Source organism: Ctenopharyngodon idella, chromosome 20 (genome assembly GCF_019924925.1).
Source record: "Ctenopharyngodon idella isolate HZGC_01 chromosome 20, HZGC01, whole genome shotgun sequence".
Taxonomy (NCBI): Eukaryota; Metazoa; Chordata; class Actinopteri; order Cypriniformes; family Xenocyprididae; genus Ctenopharyngodon; species Ctenopharyngodon idella.
The window spans coordinates 19920388-19940351 of record NC_067239.1 but is presented as its reverse complement, the minus strand read 5'-3'; the positions used below and the strand labels follow the sequence as shown (position 1 = coordinate 19940351).

Sequence of the window (19964 nt, the reverse complement as noted above, 5' to 3'; positions counted from 1 at the left end):
GATACATATCACGATATTGAACTCATGATACAATATTATTGCGACACTCCAAGACATGGTAAAAGGTTACAAAAAATAACTTGATTAAAATGCTAAATTTGGTATTACATTGGGGGGTGGAAATAAATAGGCTTGGACTTGGTGTTGGAAACCCAAAGCACAGGACAATGGTGACACACAGAATAAAAATATTCATGATTCTGAAGCTGAAAATACACAATTGTTTAAGATGAATATGCTTGCACTCTGTCACTGACTAGATATATTTAAAATAATGTAGGCCACTTTTTACTGTTAACATAAGACATTTGGCATTATCAGGACCCTTAAATATTCCTCCTATTGCATTATTATACATTATAATCAACATTATACTGTATATAGTAGTTTAATGTAGTACTGACACTAAAACTCTGTAAACTTTATTCTCATTCAGTAATTTTCATTTTGGGTGAACTATACACAATAGAGATTGTCACTATCCACGATACATGTTGCATTTTTGTATTGCGATATATTGTGACACGATATATTGTTACACCCCTAATGGATAACTAATTTTGAGATCTGCTAAAGAAAAAAAAGAATGAATGCAAATATAAATTAAAAAAACTATACTATAGACTATAAAAAAATGCTTTCTCATTTGACCTCTTTAATATTATTGCTCTTGGCTTGAAATTATGGTGAAATATGGCAGAATATTCAAGTGACATGAGGAACTCAAATAACCTGCTCACCTCCATCAAAAACTCCATGTTGACGTGTTGCTGTTATGAGGCAAGCTGGCCAGAAAAGTTGGACCTCTCTTTCTTTCTGTCTCTCACTATCTTCTTTAATTAATGATCCTTGATGCGTCTCATTACATTCCTAGTCTCCTTTATGTCCAGGTTACCTGGTGCCTTGTCTCTTGTGTCAGTGCAGAGGAACCTGAGCAGAGGTCCCCATCACCCCAGAGCTACATCAGAGAATTTGCCAAACCAACAGATTCTGATAAGCAGCAGATAAATCTGATTTTTTTCTGTACGTGTGACTGAGAGGCAAGACGACTGTTCTTGGGCTTGGCTGGAAATATCCCGAAGATTCATCAAGTTCAGCTGATGCGGAGAAAGCGAAAAAAGGCCTTCTCACTTCATCAGGTGGTGAATGTCACCGCTGAGATGCTAAATGCGCCAATGGACCCTTCTGTAATCTTCTATAGTGGTGAACTGAAACTACAACAATATTTTTAAAATCCCATTTGCTTCAATAGCAAGAGAAAAAAAAAAAATCCACAATAGCGTTTCTATGAAAGAGGAAAAAAAAAAAATATCGTGATTGATTACATTGGTAAGAAGAGAGAAACATGTCAATCCCATTACTGTCGATCTCTCAGCTGCTGGATCTGAAACACTCACACAGCAGAGTTGACTATTTTTCTGTAATTTACAAGGTAATGTAACAAAGTATAGTGTTATTAATTCAAAAATAAAATGAAAATATAAAAAAAAAAAAACTTCAGATTTACAATGTTAATAACTGTGGAAATGCATCATCGCAATGTGTGAAAAGGGTCCATTGTCAGAACAAATCAAATGGACTGATTACAGAGAAAGAATAAAAGAATAATATCAAACGTTCTTGGTGACATCAGCCGTAAAGTCATTTCCGAGTTCATTGTTTTGCAATTTTAATGTGACAGAGTCAACCTTGAAAAAAAAAATATGCATCAAAAAAGAATGAAATAAGTCCAGAGGGATGTAGTGATGAAGTAAATAGGGTCAATATTAATTTCATGCTGAAATTACACAAACACTGTTGCACTACATAAAAAGACGAACAATATCTGTCAGCAAAAACAAAGCAGCAAATGCTGTATAAAATTACTGTGCATACAAGTTATAAAATGAACCCATAAAATGTCAGTGGTTTTGTAATAAAGAAGTGCAGGATGGCAAGGCCAGGCCTAAATATTCCTCCCTGCTCTGCCTTGTAAAATTAGAGTTTAGAAAAACAGGACAGTGGGTGCCTGACTGTGGGCTTGTAACACTAGCTGTGTTTACATGGACCCTAATAATCCGTTTCTAATCATTCTAGTAGCACAGTCAGAATAAAAAAAGTCACATGTAACCACGTCAATCAGAATGAATTGGCTAAATCCGATTGAAATTTAATTCAGATTGTACTAAGGGGTGGGTTAAACCTTTTCTAATTTGTTCGATAAAACTGCGAAAAGCGAAACTGGAAAGTTCTGCGCATGTGCAACGCCATAGAAATGGCGTTAATGGCGTATTACGCACGGAATAAGCTGCTGTTGTTGAATATAGTGTCATAAATGACTGTTGTGTCATTCTAAAACTCCCATCCCACTTATTGTCTGTGAAGCTGCGCAGGAAAATGTCGTTCCAGCAGTCCTTGCTTTGGACTCTCATCCACAGATGCCTTGTTTTGGGTGTGGGAAGGGGCGTTTCTGTCAGGATCACTATCGTCAATTATGATTGATAATTGCATAGAGTTTGTACTGGCGGTATGGTTCTGTTCTGGGCAAGAACTTCCTAGCAGCCTAGCATGGATAAAAGCAGGGAGAGCAGCAAGGGTGAACAGAACAGAACCAACATATGCAGATATCATTAATGTCAATAATTTAACATGTACACATTTTTCAAGAATTAGTCTGATTCAGGGGAATTATAAGGCCAATCCTGACTGAAGAGAGGAGGAGCTGGGGATGGAGGAGGGTAATTATCTCCTGAGAAATGCGACAGCTGCTGATAATACTGAGGAGCTTATATATGGATGCTGTGATAGGCGTCGTATTCCTATAGGTAAGTCACCTGGGAGTCAGCTGATGCGAGCTTGACTGACGTGACCTGCCAGAACTGACGCCAACGCTTTGTTTTTACTGCTTGATATATATAAGCAGCATGGCACATGCTTCAAGCTTCATGTGCTCGTCGTCTCCTAATCAGGCCCCAAAATAGATAAGCATTACCCCCGGTTTCACAGATGAGGCTTAAGCTATTCCCAGACTAAAATGCATGTTTGAGCTGTTTTAACTGAAAGCAACTACTGACATATCTTAAAATACGCCACTGCCATTGTTTTGTCTTAAGATGCACAACAGTAATGTTTTTTTTCTAGTGTACGTTTAGAGAATATACCTAAATATCCTAATTGAATTAAGGCCTAATTCTGGCTTAGGCTAAGCCCTGTCTGTGAAACCGGGCCTAAGTCTGCTTTTTAAAACAAAGAAAAGAAGCAATGGCAGGATAATAGCTACTAGTATGCGCCAACAGCGGGAAACTCTGTATATTCGTGCAGTGCGCGGATGTCAAAAGATCAAATCTGATGTTAAGCTTGGTACGTATAAATGCGCATGTTAACCCGATCACTTTATTTAGCATTCATGTAAACACTGTGTTCATCAATGATTTCATAGGGTATATGTTGAACGTCACATGACCAAACCGGAAAACTGGTCTCATTGCATCCGCCTGTCAGGTGAAAGTGTTAACAGCAGAACTAACGGCATATCTATGGACTTTTAAGGTAATCAGTGAATCTACCTAGTTCACATTGTTATAGGTGTTTTATTCTATTAAATGTCTAAACGTTAGTGTGAAGAAGAAAAATGAAAAAAGCTTTTAGATATCAATCAGCATATGCAAGGGACATCAATTATGCTCATCTTTGCTCGCTCCTTTTAAGTTATCCTGAATAAAACAGCTAATTTTTTTTATCATGAAGCACATACAAAAGACCTAAACCAGAAGCGATCTGTTTTACAGAATACGGAAGTTAAATTGCACATAACCCCTATTCCGATTAAAACAAAAAGCGTAAATGTAAACGTAGCTAGTGTTACAGTTTCACGGTAGGACACAGGATGCTACATTCAACTTCACGCACCGTGACGTATTTATGTATTCTATGTTATATGTCCTGTATGATGAGAAAAAACATGCAGAAAGCAACGTTGATTATGATAAAGAATAATTAATGCTTCAATTAAGGCCATTTATGCCTTAGTTTGGGTGCATCTGTTTGGTGTACCAATAACAAACAACGAAAGCACATGGGAAATCTGTTTAAAAACAATCACTATATTGCAGTTCCATTTGGTGTCACTAGAGGTGCAAAAATGACACACTTCAGCTTTAAGTGCATCGGCTTTTTGTGGCAATCCTTGAGAAGCCTGTTGCTAGGACACGGTCCTCCTAAAAATAAAAGAGGACACTGAGGTACAGAATGAAAGCTGCCCGCTTCAGTCATCAGTCTTTTCAGCTGTCAAAAGCCACACGCTTGGGATGATTGATTTGCTTTCTACTCCAAGCCCTTCTATGGAGATCAAAGCAAAGTATCCTTTTTCATATCTCTTGCAGTTAGATGCAACTGAAACCCAATTATATATTTTTTTTTTATTCTGCATGGACACTTTGGGCAGAATAATGCGATATAGAGCAAGTATATTTTCCCTCTTAAAACCTTTTCTCAAACCAGGTCCATATCCACGAAGGTCCATAATAACATCTCTAAGCAAGAACCTGTGGCAGGGTGTGCTCTACAACACTTAACCCATTAATCTCCCTAATCAAACGTCTGACCTTGGCTATGGCATTGGAATTACATGGCAAACAGTTAGCCAATGATTAAATCGCTCTTGAGCACTAAGTGCTCCCTCCAAACAGTGCATTAGATACTCAATTATTTATTGGTGCTGCTAATGCACATGCTGTACTCATGCTCCTGCCAACTGAACAGGTAAGGATAACCATTACATAATACAAGTCCTTGAAGCTATGGTGAAATCTGGAGGAGATGGACCATTCCAATAAGAGCTTCTAAAACAATGCATCATGCATATGAGGGTCGAATGAGGTTTTGTCTTTAGCATACAAAGGCAAAAGTTGGTTAGTTCATCTTAGAAATGGACTGGAATTGAAGTGAAATGGATATCACTTATCCTTGCGTGCACTTAGCATCAGTTATAGATCAGATGATCTTATTATTACATTTAACTGGATTCTGCAGAGCTCTCCATGAGAGGATTGGCCACAAAAACTTTCAGAGAAACGCATTTCATGAAACAGCATTTTACTAAATACTTCAATACTCCTCGCTTTGAGATAAAATGTCATTTTATAGCCATTTTTATCAATTGCAAAAGGCTTAAACATTAAAGGACTAAAAGATAGGGATGCACGATATTATCGGTATGACGTCATTCTTGAAGTGAACTTTTGCATGTACAGTGATTAGATTTACGGCTTGGATTGCAGCCTTGAACTTGTGAATTTGAGTACAGAAAGACGCATCTGGTGTCCGATACCTGTCAACAGTCTCTACTCTCTAGTACGTGCAGATGCCTCTAAAACCAAGTGTGTTTAGCACTACAAACCACGCCCATACTAATTACGCCCCCTACCTCAAGTCACATCCCCTACAATGAAATAGACATTCGGGATGTCACCAGAGCCCCTCCCTCTGGAATCGCTGATGTCATCACTAGTACTGCTCTTCTTCTACTTCACTTTCCTCACTTTTTGAGGGGGGCGCTGTTGTTACACTAATAAAATGAAAAGTACAATACACAAATACCATTAAGTTACTTCTGTTTCTGAATAAACAAAGAAATAATTTGTCACACCACCAGCGCTTCATGTGTTGATGACTCCATTGCTGTGTAGATCATCTACAAATGTTAAATTCAAAAATAAAATATTTAGGTTACAACTGCATCTGTCTGGAAAAAAAAACAAAAAAACAGCAGTGATTGACTTTATTATTGTTATTTTTAAAGCTTTCAATGTACTCCTAACTTTATTAACATTTATTTAGCTCTAACAAGTAACCTTTTAGAAGAACTCTGAAACCGGAATGAAAAAATACAGTATTTCCTTAATACGAACTCAAATAAAAAAAATATTCATTTATAATTCTTGCAAAGGAGATACTTTGAGCTGTTTCCAAACAAAGGGAAATATCGGTATCGGCATCAGCCAAAATGAATTGAAAAATATCGGCATATCAGATAGAGGCAAAAATCCAATATCTTGCCTCCCTACTAGGGTTGGGTCACAATGGTTGACTAGTCATCCAACAAATCAATAAAATGCACAATGATAAATGTTATTAAAATTAACTTTAAATGAGCAACTAAATAAAGGCAAAGATAATCTAAATGCAAAAGTAGGCAGAAATGGCCTTGCACAATTAAATATTTAAAATTGACTGATACAGATAAATTAATTTAAAAATCTGTAATACTGACTCAATACTGAAAATACACACACACAAAAAAAAAACATGTTCCATTCTGTTGTGCATCGTCTAGTGGTTCATGAACGCAAGAATAGATCATATGAAAATTTTTGTAGCTTTTTGCACATGCCTAAAAAAATACCTTTGGTATAATCAGTCTCTATACATGTTATTATTTGGATTAAATGTTTTTGACTTTCTTTTAAAATGTATTTGAAGTGTTTTTTAGTGTCTCTTGCATTTCTCAGGCCAATCTTTGGTTGCACACATAATTCTTGGATGGCCCTTGTTTGTTATGTAATCCAGAAAATAGCAATGTGGCAATGTGAGGATTTGTTTTCCTCTAGTACATGAGTGAAAATGCTGAGTAGCAGGGTAAACTGCAGTCTCTAAAAAACACTTTCACACTAGGATTCTTATGCCCAGGAGACTTGCTAAATTAATCTGCATCTTCTTGTGAGAGACTCGGCCTACAGGGAGCCCATTGCTCCATATTACTCAATGAAGAAAAATGATCAAGCATTTCCCAAATCAAGAGAGCACCATGCCAATTTAGGATCCAAAGAAACACATGACTCACTGAACAGCCTAAACATCATGAATGAGTTTGAGATTATATTGTTTCCTCTACAACATGTAAATAACAAATTAAATCTGCCTCTACATCAGCTCACTGATTTAAATCAATTATTGGACTCTGCATTGTTTCCATCAGGACACTCATGGGAATAATGTTCTCTACTTGAGTAATTAGCAAAGAGCACTGAGGCCTCCTCCTCCTGTGGGACACCAAAAGCTTGTCTCTTCTCCTACAGACACAGTATTGCTCAGAAAGCGTCATGTCAGGGCTCAGACTTTCAGAAGTTCAAAATCAAATACAACTCAAGACTACCAGTTTTACTTGAGTTGTTACTTGCTATAGATCCACATGTGTTGAGCAAATGCTCTGAGATCAGCACTTCATATGATTTATTAGGGCAAGCCCTGAACTCAATCAAACAGGCAAAGGCACCACAGATCCGGTAATGCACAACAGCTGACTAATGAATTTAGAGGCCTACACAACAATACACACAGGTGTCATTTGCATTAATGAGGCATAAGGGTCTTTGTTAATCAAAAGCCAGGTATTGTGGCAAGGTTGGCTAAGAATACCGCCCTTCCACTTCACCCGTCCATTCAGCTCAAGAAACCAAAACCCCTCACAGTCAAATGGTTAAGCAGAGCATAAAATGTTAACATGCAACTTCTCGATTCATTAAGGTATCAGCAATCTATCCTTGATTCTTGATCACTGAATACACCAGGGGGGCATCAATATGGAAATTTTGTCTGATACCAATATTTTATATATTCAATATTTTTTTTGCCATGGCAGATAATCAATAAATGGCATACAATTGTGGTTAAAATAAATCACACAAAAAATAAAATCAATAGTTTTAAATGATACAATTGAATTGATCATTGAATACACCAGGGATGCACTGAATGATATGGGAATTTTGGATGATACCAATAATTATTTTGATATTATGATTGATAATCAATATTGGCAGATATAAAACTATACACAATTTTAGTTTAAAAAAAATTAAAAATTAGCCTAAACACACTAAAAATAAAAGTTATAATTGAATTGATCACTAATGATGCACCAATATGGAAATGTTGGCCGATATGATACCGATATAATATTTTGAAGCTGATAACCAATATATTAGCTGATATTAGATATCAATCTACATTTTATGACAAAACAAAACAGCAAATGATCATCTTAAAGCTCCAGATTTCCACGTTTCAAATCACGTCAAACATCAAGTGGAAAACGGCATAATTTTAAAACCGATTTTAACAAATGTAGGCCAACTTTCTTTAATAAAGGTTTCTTTTAGTTTTCTTTTATAAATGCGGAATATAAATTTCACAAATGTAACAAAAAATAAAGAAACTGACCAAAAAAAAAAAAAAAATCTACAGGCTTTACATTTTATTTTTATTTATGTTTAAAAAAAGGTGGGATGAATTAAATAATGTGGGTCCTATCCTATGATAATTCTGTTAAAACAAATTAGTTTAAAAATTTTTTACTTATCAGATTGATACCACTAACAATCATTAACCTAAGTCAACAATCATTAAGTCACATTTATCAACTGATACAGATATGACCGCTGATATACTGTGCAACTCCAGAATACACTTCCTATTATTTATCACATTAAAAAAAAAAAAAAAAAATGTAAAAATTAAAAAAAAAAAATCCCAAACGCTTAGGCTTTGAGCTTTTGACCCATTATCCACGGCTGTGAAATGGCATGTTCTTTATGCGAACATTAAAAGCACTGATGCTGGTGACCTGCTGTGAACTGACAACGACACTGATGAAATGCACTGTCATTTGATGAATGCAACTAATGTGTACAAAACAGAACAGAATTAACAAGACATCCTGTTGCAGAGGGAATGAGAGAAATGTCCGATCCCAACCAACCACAAACTGCACAAGAGGCAAAAGGCATTAGAGACTTTCTCTCTTTTAGGCCCAGGTGTAACAGGAGTCCAGTGTCTGGCAGTGGTGGAGCAATGCTAGCCGATTACTCCTCACATTACAGTCTGTTCTCGCTTCAGAGTTATTCTCCATCAACAGGACACCTTAGAGGAGTTAACTTTTCAACGAAACCTACATCTAAAGTGTCTGTATATAAAACATACACTACCATTCAAAAAGTTTGGGGTCAGGATGATTTTTAAAAAGAAATACTACTTTTATTCAACAAGATGCGTTAAACTGATAAAAAAAAAAAAAAGTGACAGTAAAGATATTTGTTATGAATATTTTATATTTCAAATTCTGTTATTTTGAACTTTCTATTAATCAAAAAATCCTAAGAAAAACATATCATGGTTTCCACAAAAATATTAAACAGCACAACTGTTTTCAACATTGATAATAAGAAGAAATGTGTCTTGAGCGCCAAATTAGCATATTAGTATGATTTCTGAAGGATCATGTGACACGAGAAAAAGCTGCAGAAAATTAGTTAGCCTTGAGTACCTTATTGCTTTTATAAAACGATTACCACACAATACAAATATTAAAGCCAAAAATATGTAACAATGCAACTTTCACGAAGTAAACTCTTACTAAAAGCCTTCCTTCTGCCAGAAAAAATAGTCCCTGACCATGAACAGCAACAGAAGTTACATTATTACGCCATTAGATGGCGGCAAAGACTGTCTTTATGAGTGAGTCAGTCAGTAGCGAAGACTTTTACATTGAAAAGACTGAATTGTTGTGAACACGGAACCAGACGCAACTGACAAATGCTTTGACTTCCGCTGTCAGTCACGGAAAAACCCCTTAACTGTTAAAAGGACAAGATAATACATCGGACATTTAAACAGATTTTTAATTATGAACATAGGACTGACCTGAAGGAAAATGCTAAATCTGAATGTAGGTAATAAACTCGCTCACTCAACCTCTTTCTCACAATACTCTTCTACATAATACAGTAAGCTTCAATGAACAATATCAATTGAGAACGAACAGTTTACGTTGCTAAGAGTGGTTGCTAAGGGTGTTGTGTAGTGGTACACAGAACCGTTGGGTGAAGCAGTCATAGCCGTGTTTTATCATGAATAAAACACAGCTATTGACCAATCAGAATCAAAGACAGGAACTAACCGTTTTATAAAATAAGTTATATCACAATACTGCGGTTTTTACTGCATTGATCAAATAAATGCAGCCTTGGTAAGCAACATTTAAAAACATTTTAAAAATCTCACTTTAACAAAAAAAAAAGCCCCTTTAACATCTATCAATTACTGTTGTCATATATTTTAGTGAGAAAGGTAATCAGCACCATCAGCATCTATCTTCATAATATGACATGCCCTCCATAACAAGCCTCTGTCCTTGACCTTTGGTTTCTTTGGCATCCACTGGTACAATTTACAAATCCATAAAGGTATACCATTTTAGGTTTAAATGCTTGTAACGTAGGCCTAATAGATTGCCCCGTCTATCATGATAACAATTTTTTAATTCACTTCAAATGATTTGATAGATCTATCAATGCATAGAATGTCTAACACTCAAGCATCCTGTTAAAATTGCTTCAATATTTCCTGGGAGAAAAATACATGACCATGCAATGTGATTTCACTAAAGCTATTCTAGTTTGAAATGACTTTAGAGAACACAGGTTCAAAAAACACCACTTACAAAGCAGCCATTCTCTGTGGCACATGCAGTGCCACAGCGGTTTACAAATCTAGTGAGATGTCTAATTAGACAGGATTTTTGGCCATCCCAAAATCCTATCTAGATAGCTCACTAGATTATGAGCAGGATCCCATATATACATATTTAGTGGTCTGTTATGGTCTTAACCATTTTAATCACAAAACAATGGTCAGGAAATAAGAAATATTGCACTAATACTGTAGATAAAGAAACTCCCCCTTTGTTTTCTTTAAATGTTTAAACCATGTGGGTAAACTTGCAGACGGCTTTTTACATTAAGAAGAGTCGGTGTTGTTCCACTCAATGTTAATGGCTTCAAACAGTTAATGAGTAGTTGAAAATGTCTCCTAGTTCGTTTGAGTTTAATGTGAGACCAAATATTCACTATAGGGTTCAAGTCTGGACTCTGACCAGGCCAAAACATGAGCCTGATGGACTTGTTCTCAAGCCACTTCTTGATTGTCTTTGCAATTTGGGCAGGAGCATTGTCTTGTTGAAAAATAACATCTGATCATTCTTCTTTAGAGAACTTTTCATTTGTGGGAAGCAAGCCATTCTGCAATATCCTCCTGTACTCCAAAGCATTAAATGACTTTTCACAGTGAAGAAGCTCAACAATGCCAGCAGCTAAAAAGGCTCCCCACACAATGCCTCCTCTTCCTCCATGCTTCACTGTGGTAGAGATGCATTTATTATTATATTTCTCACCATATTTTCTAAGTAACTGCTCTGGAGCATCACCATGCAACTCATGTTTCATTGTGATTCATCACTCCGACTCCACACACAACATCCTATATTCTGCCAAAAACTTAATTCTGTCTTTGATGTTTTTCCTGAAACATCTCATTTCCTGACCAATAGTTTGTGGTTAAGACAATTAAAACCTTAATGTTTAGCCATTTTGGACATGGCCCATTTTTGGGCTAGGAATGTGTGTGTGTGTGTGTGTGTTTATATACATATACATATATATATATAATATGTGTGTGTGTATATATATATATATATATATATATATATATATATATATATATACACACACACATATTTTATATATATATATATATATATATATATATATATATATATATATATATATATATACACACACAAACAGATGATAACCGCAAAAAACACATCTTTAAAATAACTGTGTTGGATAGCACGACATCATGACGTTTACAAAAAAGTGCCTGATAAATGACTAGCTTTTTTTCTCCCCTGATATATGCCTACATTAAATCTAGGTTGTATATGAATTAAAATCCACATTTGCAAATCCTCGAGTGGTTCATCATCCGTTTCATCACGCAAATGACACATTTCATGAGCACACCATCAACTCTATCCGACGGAAATATGCGATTGCTCAGGCAGACGTCATGAATTTCGAGAGGAAATATAAAAAATGCAACGTTTTCATTGTCCTTACCAAATGTTTTCGTGCACAGCCTGTAAAGGATTTGTAGAAGGACCTGGATGCCAATGAAAGCTATATTGAGGGTTTTGTGCCTCCAGTACTCATTTCATAAAATAGAAATAACAGTAATGTACCTGATCTAATGGAAGGTTGGTTATCTCGCTTATTGGCTGTAGTAAGCTGGATCCGGTGCAGGCTGATATCGTCTCAGTAGCCATGTTTCGCTATTGTATTAGTTCTGTGCGGTTCTCTATGACAGTGCCAGCCCAGTTCGCCCTGATTCAATCCCACACACATCCACCTCTGGAGAGACTGTTGCTGCTTGCTGCTGTCCACTGCTGGTAAAAAACGGCAGTACAACACCCCACAGTAAAGGGATTTACGAATCATACTACTGCGAAGGCTACGCTCATGAATATTCATTACGTAACGTGAAGTTCGGCCGAACTGATTGGCTGAAAAGCAGACGTTGGTAAGAGGCTCTGGGGTGCCAGGCTTCACTTCAGTGATGGGAAGTCCGACCGACTCATTTTCGCGAAACTTTGGAACAGTTCCTTTAAATTAACATTTTTGTTGTTGTTGTTTGTTTGTTTGTTTTTGTTTGTTTTGTTTTAATAAACGGTTCGTAAACGATTCATCATCTGGTCCCTCATTTCCCGGCGATTTTACATGCTGCAAAACGTTCAAATATAAAATCTGTTATTGTGTTTTCTTTTTCTACTATTATTTATGTATAATGATATTCATTTAATAATTTGCATTTACAATGCAACCAAAATATTTATGCTGAAAAGTTTTTTTTTATGTTTTATAATAATAAAATAATATTTATTAAAACAAACTCTGCTTCGTACATGCGTTAAAAACTGTCATATAATCAATACGATATCTATTACGTGTTATTTGCAACATTTCTGCTATTTGGTTAGAATGTAAACGGTTCAATGAGTCGGTGACTGAACTTCTAGAACCGATTCAGTTTGATTCTTCCACGAATCACCACATAGGCCTATATGTTTTTAATGAATGCTCATGCATATGAAAAACTAGCACACACCTATATCATATACCCGTACATCTACGTGAACGTTGTAAAAAAAAAATGCAGACAATGCAGACATAAAAAAGGATGCACTATACAATGTACGATAGGCTACATTACTTCTCCATTCCACTAGATGTCACTAGGTGTGATTAGCTAATAGAGGGAGCACCAGAAGCAGAAAACAAATCATTTGATTGGTCAGACGTGATCACGTGACAATCGTGTTTGCTTTTCAGGTCGTGATGTGTGTAAACATTGCACGTTGCACGTTGCTCTGATTTAATTTGACAGCTTGTTGCGACGATGGTGAAGTGTGCAGTCCAAGGATGTATAAACCACAGTGATCTCAGACCGGGAGAGCAATCGAGTCGTTCGCGCAAGAGATTTTTCAGGTTCCCTAAAGACAAGGCCCGAGTGAAAGTGTGGCTGGCCGCTTTACGGGAGACTGAGCGCGAAATCACAGATCATCATCAGATATGCGAGGATCATTTCCTGAGCCATCACATCACACCGAATGGCATCAGTCCGGACGCGATTCCTATTATGCCCCCATTAGAAGGACCGGTCTGCGGGTGGAGCTCGTGTGATGAGCAGGACGAGCACCCGGACCCAGTTGAAGAGGTGCATCTTCTGACAACCAGCTATTTATTAATAACAGTCATTCAGTATTTTTTGGAATATAAAACAGATGTATTCACATTACAAAGTTTTGTTACATTAAGGGAAACAAAGTAAAAAAAATATCAGTTCCTTTTTTATCCTGACTAAATTTAAATACTTAAAATGTATAAAGACTTGTATGGCTTGATATAACATAAATAATGTGTCTTACTGAAATATGTAGTAGAAAACCCATTAAAGACAACGTTATTTAAAAAATTTACACATATGGGGGGCGCCATTATTTTAGGTGCACAGTGCATTCTGCGTCGATGACGTCAAATGGTTGCGCTCGGTGGTGAGCTACTGGCGTAACCTGATGCTATTTTTACCGCATCTCAACTCGGAAAATAAAATACTGATACGATGCCACATTGTGCGGCTATTGGTTGTAATTTTCAGTCGAAGGGCAACAAGAGAAGCGATGTAAGTCTTCACTCCTTTCCTAACGATAAGAAGAGGAGAAAAGAATGGGAAGATGCCTGTGGACGAATAAACCTTCCTAAAGACCCGCGTCTTTGTTCTCTCCACTTTAGCCCTGATGCCTTTGAGGCTTTTAGTAGACCACAGCTACTGAAAGAGCTTACAGGTGGCGGTGGATATAAGCGTAGGCTTAAACCAAATGCAATACCAACGATTTTTCCCCACAAGGAGTCTAAATGCCCCCGGATATCGAGTGAAATCCGCACTGAGAAACGGCAGAGACAAGAAACGCTGGCAGGATGTAAACAACATGCCAGCGCTTGTCATGAAGCCACAGCCACTGAAGGACAAAGTTCAAGCTTATTCGAGGAGGAGTCTGACGATTCGTCAGTTTCACTGCAGTCAGTAAGTGTACAGTGTTTTCCAGTTATGATTAATGCAGCAACACAGACGGATGTTGCCCTTCGACTGAAAATAACAACCAAAAGCCGCACAATGTGTTGTGGCATCGTTTCAGTATTTTGTTTTCCGAGTTGTGTTTTGGTATAAATAGTTACAGGTAGCCAGTAGCTCACCGAGTTCAACCATTTGACGTCATCGACGCAAAATGCACTGCGCACCTAAAAATAATGTAGCCCCCATTGTCCAAAATATGTATAAAACGATGTTTTTTAAAAAAAAAAAAAAAAATAACGTAAATCTTTAATGGGTTTTCTACTACATATTTCTGAAAAAGACATCATTTACGTTATATTAAGCCATACAAGTCTTAATACCCGGGGTTCCTTTTAAAGCTTTTAGTTGGATCTTATTAACCATCTGAGCTCTATAGTGATTCTAGATTTTCCACAGGTTAAAACTGTAACCAGTAATAAAATTAATGAAATAAAAAAAGCCATTAAACATAAATAAAGAAGAAGAAATAAAATTGCCTCTTTAACTGAGCTGGTGAGTAAAATGCATGTGCTCACTTAGCTGGAACAATTTTGGTATTAATTGAGTACCAATGCAGTGTCCAGTGTTATTAAAGGGTTAGTTCAACCAAAAATGAAAATAATGTCATTTATTACTCACCCTCATGCCGTTCTACACCCGTAAGACCTTCATTAATCTTCGGAACGCAAATTAAGGTATTTTTGTTGAAATCCGATGGCTCCGTGAGGCCTGCATAGCCAGCAATGACATTTCCTCTCTCAAGATCCATTAATGTACTAAAAACATATTTAAATCAGTTTATGTGAGTACAGTGGTTCAATATTACAATGGTTTGACACACGATCCAAATCATGATTCGACACGCTGATTCATAACGCTCCGAAGTTTCATGAAGCAGTATTTTGAAATCGGCCATCACTATACAAGTCGTTATTTTGTTTTTTTTTTTGGCACACCAAAAATATTCTTGTCGCTTTATAATATTAATATTGAACCACTGTATTCACATGAACTGATTTAAATATGTTTTTAGTACATTAATGGATCTTGAGAGAGGAAATGTCATTGCTGGCTATGGAGGCCATGCTGAGCCATCGGATTTCAACAAAAATATCTTAATTTGTGTTCTGAAGATGAATGAAGGTCTTACGGGTGTGGAACGGCATGAGGGTGAGTAATAAATGACATTATTTTCATTTTTGGGTGAACTAAGCCTTTAACCTTAATTTTGTCTTAAAAGAGTGGAGTTGGTGCAGATGATGATTTTTATGATGAAGACTTTGAGGAGGACGAAGAAGATGAAGATGAAGACCACAGTCATGCACATGATGGTTCACATGGCATGAATAGTCAAGCCCAAGGACAGTTTCTCACTGGAAGGTAAGACTACATTCAATAGCAGCTAGAAAAAGGACTGGAACACAGTATTTATTCTTTTGCCCATTCGTTATATCATGTGCTTTCTTTCAGTTTAACTAGCAATCCCAACATTTACAACATGAATCAAGAAAAACGTGTATCCAACGCACAAGGTATGTTCTGTTATGTTTTTAATTCATTCACTTTCTGATGCTGCACAGAACTTGAATATATTTTTTTTGACTAAAGTTAAAAAAGCTTCCCTGAATAGTCCCATTTTTCACTCCAGTCCAGAATCGCTCTGACGTCGCTCTTGGACATCTGACCAAACGCTTCATGCAGCTACTTCACGCAGCTCCGAATGGAGTCCTTGATCTCAATGAGGTTACACGAAAACTGGGCACACGAAAGAGGCGGGTGTATGACATCACCAATGTGCTAACTGGTATCCAGTTAATCAAAAAGACATCCAAAAACAAGATCCAGTGGATGTAAGTTTAGACCGAACATTATTTCCACATTTTGGGATTAGATAAACAAGGCTTTATAGTTTACAAAAACAAAATCTGTCAGAAGAAATGCTTTAGTTGGAACCAAGTCTAGAGGTTTGATTGTCTTAATACATCAGTATGCGATTCATGCATCTGTCTTTATGTCCAAGGAATCCAGCACCAGCCAGCAGCTTTGAGAAACAGTGGAGCCCCAAGACAAAAGCTGACCTACTTAATCTGAAGTCAACTGAGGAGGCCCTTGACTGGCTCATCAAAGACTGCGCCCAACAACTCTTTGCCCTGACCGACCTCAAAGACAATGCTGAATATCCTCTCATATTTCTGTGATATTATACGTCTAACAATCATAGTACTTCTTTCAGTTGTTTTGGCCTTAACAGCAGTTGTACCTCAGCTTATGTGACATACGAGGACATCTGTAAGATCGATGTTTTCAAGGACCAGACTATAATAGCCATCAGGGCCCCTGAAGAGACCAAGCTAGAGGTGCCCACTCCCACTGAAGTAAGCTGGAAGGTCTTAATAAAATGTTATATATAAATATAAATTATTTATTTATTTGATCTGAGCAAGTGACAGCAGCCTAATATATCTGCTGCCGTATTCGCATTAATTTTAATCAGACAACAGAAGAAGGAGAAAATCAATCACTCACTGCTCTTGATTTAGTAACTTAAGTATCTTAACTTTGGTCATATTGCCCACCCCTAATTTGAATAATGATTGAAGGACACTCATCCAATAACTGGAAGTGATTTGTGTTATATATGTGCTGTCTTATGTTTATGTCCTGCTCTAGGAATCTATCCAGATCCACTTGAAGGGCTGCCGGGGCCCCATCCATATACTCACCTGTGAGACTGAGGGCCAGAGTGATGCTGTGGATCCAGCTAACACAGAATCGCAGCTTGTCAAACCAGCCTACTTTCTAACGCTAGAGGAGAGCCGGATACACACACAACCACTTATATCAGGTTAGCTATATGGCCTTGTTTTGCACACTTAGTAGATGCCTTTTAATCTACTGTTCAAAAGTTTGGGGTCAGTAAGATTTTTTTTTTTTTTTTTTTTTTTAAACAAATTAATACTTTTTTTTTTTTTCAGTGGGGATGCAGTAAATTGATAATGTGACAGTAAAGGCATTCATAATAGTACAAAAGATTTCTGTTTCAAATTAATGCTATTCTTCAGAGAATCCTGCAAAAATGTCATGGTTTCCACAAAATTATTAAGCAGCACACTTTTTTTTTTTTTTTTTTTTTCTACTTTGATATTAATAAGAAATGTTTCTTGAGCACCAAGTCAGCATATCAGAATGATTTCTGAAGGATCATGTGACACTGAAGACTGAAAATTCAGCTTTGCCATCACAGGAATAAATTACATTTCAAAATATATTAAAATACAAAACTGTTGTTTTAAACTGTAATAATAAGTCACAGTATTATTTTTTTACTGCATCTTTTTAAAGAAATTAATAGTTTTACACAGAAATAAATTACATTTTAAAATATAATAAATAGAAAACAGTTGTTTTAAATTGTAGTGACATTTCACAATATTACTGTTTTTACTGTATTTTTGATTAAAAAAATGCAGCCTTGGTGAGCATAAGAGATTTCATAAAACATAAAACATCTTACAGACCCTAAACACTAGTGTAGATGTTGAAGAATCAAGATTTTAGAAGTCCAGTCCACAAACATCAGTGTATAACACAATATTTGCAGCAGTACATAATTTAATGCGTGTGGATTGTTATTTTGTAAAGACTGACATTTGAGACTTGAATTATGCAATAGACTCTATGCACAGGATGTAGTCCTATGATTCATTATTAAAGTATACAGATATACACATATACACACAGAGCTGTTCAAAAGTTTGGGATTGGTAAGATTTTTGATGTTTTTAAAATAAGCCTCTTCTTTTAAAATGTAATTTTTTCCTGTGATGGCAAAGCTGAATTTTCAGCATCATTACTTCAGTCTTCAGTGTCAAATAGTCTTCAGAAATCATTCTAATATGCTGATTTTCTGCTCAAGAAACATTTCCTATTATTTAAATGTTGAAAACAAATGTGTACCTTTTTTTTTTTTTTTTTTTTTTGCATTCTTTGACGAATAGAATGTTCAAAAGAACAGCATTTATCTGAAATAGAAAGCTTTTGTAACATTATACACTACCGTACAAAAGTTTAGTGTCAGTAAGGTTTTTTTTTTTTAAAAACCTGGGATTTTTTTTTAAAAAATTAAAGAAATTAATACTTTTATTCAGCAAGGATGCATTAAGTTGATCAAAAGTGACAGTAAAGAGTCTTACATAATTGTTTTCAACATTGATAATAATCAGAAATGTTTCTTGAGCAGCAAATCATTATATTAGAATGATTTCTGAAGGATCATGTGACACTGAAGACTGGAGTAATGATGCTGAAAATTCAGCTTTGCCATCACAGGAATAAATTACATTTTAAAATATATTCAAATATAAAACAGTGATTTTAAATTGTAATAATATTTCACATTTATTTTGTTTTGTTTTTTTAATCAAAATAAATACAGCCTTGGTGAGCAGAAGAGACTTCATTCAAAAACATTAAAAATCTTACCAATCCCAAACCTTTGAATGGCAGCATGTATGCGTGTGTGTGTGTGTGTGTGTGTATGTATGTGTATATATATGAATATCTCATTGTAGTAAAGGCCTCCAGAAAGTTTAAATATCAACGGCGGGAGGACAGTCGTGTGGCAGAACATTGTTGTGTCCCATTGTGTTCGGCTTCCTCAAAGTACAACTCTGTGCTGAGCTTTCACGTATTCCCTGTGGATGAAGAAAGACGGAAAAAGTGGATACGCAACATTCGGCGTGAGAGTCTTAGCTTCACTTCCCATACAAGGGTCTGTAGTCGCCATTTCAAGAGCGATGATGTGAAAGAGCCATCGACTCCTAAAGGGCGCCGTTTGCTGAAGAAAGATGCTGTACCCACCTTATTCCAGTGGAACAACTACTCCTCTTCAGAACCACTGCAGAAGAGAGAGGTTTCCACTCCAGCGGATGAAGATCCTGCACCTGTCGACCTCTTGGAACATGATTAGCAGCAGTTGCTATTGCATTGAACCAGGCTGCAGAATGATTCACTGAAAACTTTTTCTTTTTCTTTTTTTCTTTTTTTTTTTACAGATGTTTCAAGTACTGTAGCAGCTGTACAGAGTGCATAAGGACAACAAAGAAGAGCCTTTGCTTCTATCCCATTATAACAGACTGTGTTTGCCTTTTTGGAGAGAACACTGTGCATATATTCACTCTCCTGGGGTTTAAGACATCTATTGTGAAGACTTTTGTTTTGTAAATATATGGATGAGTATTTTGAACATTTGAAAATATTTTTTTCTATAAGTGTTATGAGGAAACTTGAAGGTTGTCTTTCGAAAATTGTAAATTGTTTGTTGGACCATCTGATAATGCTGTAAATAATAAAATCTTTGATGGACCTTGGACCCTTTGTTTCAGTATGGCAAGATATCCTTGTTTATAGAGGAAAAAGTAATTTGTAAATTTACACTGGTTCAAAAGTTTGTTTTTTGTTTTTTTTGTTTTTTTAAAGAA

The 19964-nt window shown here is 36.2% G+C and overlaps 2 protein-coding genes across 9 annotated transcripts in view; one reads left to right on the top strand and one right to left on the bottom strand.

The window, feature by feature from the left end:
• Nucleotides 1–12275, bottom strand: part of mboat2b (membrane bound O-acyltransferase domain containing 2b) — a 31388-nt gene extending 19113 nt beyond the window's left edge. For 3 of the 4 annotated variants that reach the window (XM_051874095.1, XM_051874096.1, XM_051874094.1), the window contains exons 1-2: nucleotides 12056–12218; nucleotides 741–1285 (exon numbers count right to left, since the gene is read on the bottom strand). Coding sequence is in view for 2 of the 4 variants with exons in the window: in XM_051874094.1 (XP_051730054.1) it covers nucleotides 741–758 (18 nt within the window). In the remaining 2 variants the exon portion in view is untranslated. Of the gene's footprint in view, nucleotides 1–740; nucleotides 1286–12055 lie in introns of all 4 variants that reach the window. The other variant, XM_051874093.1, reaches the window with a different exon arrangement.
• An 891-nt stretch (nucleotides 12276–13166) lies between these two features.
• e2f6 (E2F transcription factor 6) lies at nucleotides 13167–19853 on the top strand. Of its 5 annotated transcripts, none has more exons than XM_051876459.1 (8): nucleotides 13167–13587; nucleotides 15725–15864; nucleotides 15955–16016; nucleotides 16133–16334; nucleotides 16505–16660; nucleotides 16745–16859; nucleotides 17155–17329; nucleotides 19056–19853. In XM_051876459.1, the coding sequence occupies exons 1-8, from the start codon at nucleotides 13270–13272 to the stop codon at nucleotides 19451–19453; spliced, it is 1566 nt and encodes a 521-aa protein (XP_051732419.1). In that variant the 5' UTR covers nucleotides 13167–13269; the 3' UTR covers nucleotides 19454–19853. The 5 variants fall into 5 exon arrangements, with proteins under 5 accessions (XP_051732419.1, XP_051732422.1, XP_051732418.1 ...); XM_051876462.1 differs by having other exon boundaries at nucleotides 13170–13587; nucleotides 19539–19853; XM_051876458.1 differs by lacking the exon at nucleotides 13167–13587 and adding an exon at nucleotides 13915–14454.
• Nucleotides 19854–19964: the final 111 nt, after the last annotated feature.